Source organism: Myotis lucifugus, unplaced genomic scaffold (genome assembly GCF_000147115.1).
Source record: "Myotis lucifugus unplaced genomic scaffold, Myoluc2.0 scaffold_74, whole genome shotgun sequence".
NCBI lineage: Eukaryota > Metazoa > Chordata > Mammalia > Chiroptera > Vespertilionidae > Myotis > Myotis lucifugus.
The window spans coordinates 3,524,003-3,530,002 of record NW_005871122.1 but is presented as its reverse complement, the minus strand read 5'-3'; the positions used below and the strand labels follow the sequence as shown (position 1 = coordinate 3,530,002).

The following is a 6,000-nucleotide window of genomic DNA, read 5'->3' as shown; positions in this document are numbered from 1 at the left end:
ATTCGCTTCAAATGTTCACCACTTTTATTCCTCGCCAAGCCTTTCCTTTCTAGATGACGAGGACCGGGAGGCAGGGCCATTGGAAGGAGATGCTGAATAGGAAGAAAAGAGAGGCACTTGACGGTCCAGCCTTGTGAATGCAGAGACTGTTTCCCTTCTAGCGAGAGACAGGGAGAGTGTGTGTGCGAGGGCTGGGAGGTGGCTCCCCCTTCCTTTCCATTCCGCCCCCTCCCCCTCCCTCCCCCCCTGAAGCTGCACATCCAACCATGAGTTGCCTGTTGATTTCCTTTCGCCCGAGAAGCCACGCAAACTGGAATTAAACTGCAGCGAGAGAAGTCCCTGCTCGCCGGGAGAGAATGGGATGGTAGCGGCGGCTCCCGGCTTCTCGCAGAGAAATCAGAGTGTGTGTCGTCCGAACGGAGGCGGAGATACCTCGATACACCCCTCCCTCCCCCCACCCTCCGGGTAGACTTAACACCGCAAACGCGGATCAGGCTGTGGCTTTCCGGACTTTGGGGGAGAGCCTTTTCGGAGGAAGAGAGGGAGGAGCTTGGCGGAGGGAGGAAACTACAAATCGGGACACTAGTTCTTTGCACTGCATTTCCTCCCCTCCCTTTGGCTGCTCGGAAAGGAGAGAGAGAGAGAGAAAAAAAAATACGCTTGGCTGGGAGATGCAGTCCGCCGCCGCCGCCTCAGCCAGCAATGCAAGATTAGATCTCTAAATGCAGTAAAAACACGGCCGGAAAACAGACCCGCCGGAGAAGCCAGCAGACATTTCACAGCGCCCCGGGAAAGCTTCAGAATATATCTGACTCGCTCTTCACTGCTCCCCAGCCCCATTCATTTCATCACCGGAGGCGACCAGAAACAAGTAAGGATTTCACTTTCCCATCTGCCTGGAGACACACCTCCCCGCTCCCTCCCCCACCAATTGGAAGAGTATTCCGGAGGCTCCCGGCGGGAGTGGATTTGCAGCGTCCCAGCGGGAGCCAGGAAAACCTACGCATTCTAGGCTCTTCATCTCCCCCCCCACCCCAGACTCGATTTACACTGTATCCCCGGCACCGTCGCTAAGTTTGAGTCGCCGCAAGTTCGGGCGGCAGAGACAAAGCCGCGGGGCTTGCCCCAGCCGCGGGGAGCCGCCGCCTGGCTCCGCGCTCCTGCAGCATCGCCGCGCCTCTGCTTCTCGCCCAGTGCGGATGCTGTAGATCAACAGGTTCGGGAACTTGAGCGGAATCAGGAGGGCCCGCCGGGTCCCGCAGCCCGGGAGCGGGGGGAAGGAAGGACCCACAGACTTGTGGCTGGCTCGGCGCGCATGCTGCGCGGGGGCTCCAGGCTGACGCGCACCCTTTCGCTCTCCCCTCCGGTCCGGCTGTCACTGCCTCCACCCCACCGGTCTGGGATGTACCTTTCCATCTGTTGCTGTTTTCTGCTCTGGGCCCCTGCCCTGACACTCAAAAACCTGAACTACTCCGTGCCGGAGGAGCAGGGAGCCGGCACGGTGATCGGCAACATCGGCAAAGATGCGCGGCTGCAGCCGGGGATTCCGCCCGCGGAGCGCGGCGGCGGCGGCGGGCGCAGCAAGTCGGGCAGCTACCGGGTGCTGGAGAACTCGGCGCCGCACCTGCTGGACGTGGACGCGGACAGCGGGCTCCTCTACACCAAGCAGCGCATCGACCGCGAGTCCCTGTGCCGCCACAACGCCAAGTGCCAGCTGTCCCTCGAGGTGTTCGCCAACGACAAGGAGATCTGCATGATCAAGGTGGAGATCCAGGACATCAACGACAATGCGCCCTCCTTCCCTTCCGACCAGATCGAGATGGACATCTCGGAGAACGCGGCCCCCGGCACCCGCTTCCCCCTCACCAGCGCGCACGACCCCGACGCGGGCGAGAACGGGCTCCGCACCTATCTGCTCACCCGCGACGACCACGGCCTCTTCGCGCTGGACGTCAAGTCCCGTGGCGACGGCACCAAGTTCCCAGAGCTGGTCATCCAGAAGGCGCTGGACCGCGAGCAGCAGAACCACCACACGCTCGTGCTGACCGCCCTGGATGGCGGGGAGCCGCCGCGCTCCGCCACCGTGCAGATCAACGTGAAGGTGATCGACTCCAACGACAACAGCCCCGTCTTCGAGGCGCCCTCCTACCTGGTGGAACTGCCCGAGAACTCCCCGATGGGCACCGTGGTCATCGATCTGAATGCCACGGACGCCGACGAAGGCCCCAATGGCGAAGTGCTCTACTCCTTCAGCAGCTACGTGCCCGACCGCGTGCGGGAGCTCTTCTCCATCGACCCCAAGACCGGCCTGATCCGTGTCAAAGGCAACCTGGACTATGAGGAGAACGGCCTGCTGGAGATCGACGTGCAGGCTCGGGACCTGGGTCCCAACCCCATCCCGGCCCACTGCAAGGTCACTGTCAAGCTCATCGACCGCAACGACAACGCGCCGTCCATCGGTTTTGTCTCCGTGCGCCAGGGGGCGCTGAGTGAGGCCGCCCCGCCAGGCACCGTCATCGCCCTGGTGCGGGTCACTGACCGCGACTCGGGCAAGAACGGGCAGCTGCAGTGCCGGGTCCTGGGCGGAGGTGGGGCGGCCGGCGGCCTGGGCGGGTCGGGAGGATCCGTGCCCTTCAAGCTGGAGGAGAACTACGATAACTTCTATACGGTCGTGACTGACCGCCTGCTGGACCGGGAGACACAGGACGAGTACAACGTGACCATCGTGGCGCGGGACGGGGGCTCCCCTCCCCTCAATTCCACCAAGTCCTTCGCCGTCAAGATTCTGGATGAGAATGACAACCCACCTCGTTTCACCAAGGGACTCTACGTGCTGCAGGTGCATGAGAACAACATCCCAGGAGAGTACCTGGGCTCCGTGCTCGCCCAGGACCCCGACCTGGGCCAAAACGGCACGGTGTCCTACTCCATCCTGCCCTCGCACATCGGCGACGTGTCCATCTACACCTATGTGTCCGTGAACCCCACCAACGGGGCCATCTACGCCCTGCGCTCCTTTAACTACGAGCAGACCAAGGCTTTTGAGTTCAAGGTGCTGGCTAAGGACTCCGGGGCGCCCGCGCACCTGGAGAGCAATGCCACCGTGAGGGTGACAGTGCTGGACGTGAACGACAACGCGCCGGTGATCGTGCTGCCCACGTTGCAGAACGACACCGCCGAGCTGCAGGTGCCGCGCAACGCCGGCCTGGGCTACCTGGTGAGCACCGTGCGCGCCCTGGACAGCGACTTCGGCGAGAGCGGGCGCCTCACCTACGAGATCGTGGACGGTAACGATGACCACCTGTTTGAAATAGATCCGTCCAGCGGCGAGATCCGCACGCTGCACCCCTTCTGGGAGGACGTGACTCCCGTCGTGGAGCTCGTCGTGAAGGTGACTGACCACGGCAAGCCCACCCTGTCCGCGGTGGCCAAGCTCATCATCCGCTCGGTGAGCGGCTCCTTGCCCGAGGGGGTGCCCCGCGTGAACGGGGAGCAGCATCACTGGGACATGTCGCTGCCGCTCATCGTGACCCTGAGCACTATCTCCATCATCCTCCTCGCGGCCATGATCACCATCGCTGTCAAGTGCAAGCGAGAGAACAAGGAGATCCGCACTTACAACTGCCGCATCGCGGAGTACAGCCACCCGCAGCTGGGCGGGGGCAAGGGCAAGAAGAAGAAGATCAACAAAAACGATATCATGCTGGTGCAGAGCGAGGTGGAGGAGAGGAACGCCATGAACGTCATGAACGTGGTGAGCAGCCCCTCCCTGGCCACCTCCCCCATGTACTTCGACTACCAGACCCGCCTGCCCCTCAGCTCGCCCCGGTCGGAGGTGATGTATCTCAAACCGGCCTCCAACAACCTGACTGTTCCTCAGGGGCACGCGGGCTGCCACACCAGCTTCACCGGACAAGGGACTAATGCGAGCGAGACCCCAGCCACTCGGATGTCCATAATTCAGGTAGGAGACTTTTAGCATCACTGGGACTTCACTTTATTGCTGGTTTGGGAGCTGTCCTGAAACCTTTCTTACAGGACGAGCCACTGGCAGCAGCAGTGAGAGGGTTTGTTTTTTTGTGTTGTTTTTTTTTTTTTAATGAAAATGGTTTACACTTTTGCCACTGCCTGTGTACAACATTATCTATACATATTCTCTCCCATGTAAATAGTCTAAAATCTACAAGATGTAAATGTCTTACTTTTGTTGCATTTTTAGAGTTTATTTTTGTAGTTTTAAAAATGTTAGCAAGGTTAAGTTTATTCACAGTTTATTTTACTTTATTTTTGTTTGGTGCTCTACATTTTTTCCTGTAAGAAAGGATTTCCAGAGTAGAAAAAAAATGTTTTGCCTAATTCACTTTAAAAGTGCATTTGAGTCCATTAAAATACATAATGCCAAGTCAGAGAAATGTGTACCCAGATGTTAAGGAGTTAACTACCTAAAGTGAAATATAGAAACCTGCCAGAATTCCAGAGCCTGAATCAATTAGAGGCAGTTTTCACTGCCACCCCCAAAGTCAGCTTGATATTTAAAAAGTATTTTCAAGGACGTGAATTTTATCTACTCTTTAACTAAAACTGCAGCATAATGCATTAAGTTGCTTAAGCTTTGGAAATGTGACATATACTCTTAGGATCTTTCAAAAGTTTGTATAAATGTAGACTCTGGATAATGATGAGTAACTATCTATGAAAAGTTTCAGTTTATTCTGTCCTGTGGTTTTCCTGATCTGTGTTTTGCTGTCATTGATGAATGTAGAAAGTTCACAAGAAGGTCATGGACTGCTTTGGGGCTCTTGAAAACAGGAAGCAAAGTTGCACTAAAGGCACTTGCCATAAAGAATTCCAGGATGCATTTAGTTTGCATACTGTGTGTTTTCTGTATATCTAAGTGATATTTATTATGTATTAGATAGTATTGTTTGAAGGTTTTGATATATGAAAAAAATGACCCAGCATGGACATAGATTTTAACAGCAGCAGGTGACTGTATTGTGTCTAGTCATTGCCTAGTTACTTTTATCCACTATTGAGTTGTGTCACAGGAAAACTTAATTCTCCTCTATTATGCATGTGAGTTACTACAAATTACTCTGGATGAGCAGTACTGGAAATTCAAAACTGAGTTTAACTATGAGTGACACTTTGGAGGAAGATTAGTTTGGGGCAAATGAAAATAATTTGTTCATTATTTTATGCTTTCAAAAGCAAACACCTTTAAATGACACTTAAGTAATGTTTTTATTATTCAAATAGGGTTTTAAAATTTCATAACCTTATATTTTCTGAGACAAATGTAACAAATGCTAAAACTTAGCAAAACTTATTTTCTTATAATAGTATAATGCCCTTGTAAAAGAGACTCTTGTACTTGATGCCACTGAATATACCAAAGTATTAATTGTACTAACATTAAATTTCACTTTTTAGTGTTTACTGATACCAGTAATCATGGCTTTTTGAGGTTTAATAAAACTGAACAAAAAATTTCTCCCTTAAAAAAAATCATGGTTTCCATGAAAGTCTTTCTGTGACTGTAGAAAACTGGTATTTATGATAATCTTTTTAAAGAGAGATGTTAAATATATATATTTATAAATCTTTTACAGTCATTTCACCAATACACATGTTATACATTCTTCTTATATTTTTACCATTGACATTACAATGGTATCACAGAGGCTTAATGCTGGATCTTCTACTTTAAGCTCTATCAGTTGAATTCTTATTTAGGCTCCATGTAAAAATGAAGTTGGTCTATTAGTGAGGAACAATCTTGGATGGAAGTATCCAGGAGGTTTTGGGGGCTGGGATGGCCACATTGTATTTATATCATAGTGTTCTTGAAGCTGGTTATTGCTTGATGGGTGGATGGATGGTGGTGGTGGTGACGATGATGATGATGATTCTTCTCATTAGCAGTAAAACTCGAGGAAAAGCAAATCACACACACACAGGAAGAGGAGAGAGATATTTTAAACAGAAAACAGAAGGACA

At 52.5% G+C, this 6,000-nt stretch overlaps 1 protein-coding gene across 1 annotated transcript in view; it reads left to right on the top strand.

Moving 5' to 3' along the window:
• The first annotated feature begins 251 nt into the window (after nucleotides 1–251).
• Nucleotides 252–6,000, top strand: part of PCDH17 (protocadherin 17) — a 95,340-nt gene continuing 89,591 nt past the window's right edge. Inside the window, exon 1 of the mRNA XM_006090529.3 lies at nucleotides 252–3,964. Coding sequence (XP_006090591.1) covers nucleotides 1,316–3,964 — 2,649 coding nt within the window. The 5' untranslated portion in view covers nucleotides 252–1,315. The remainder of the gene's footprint in view (nucleotides 3,965–6,000) is intronic.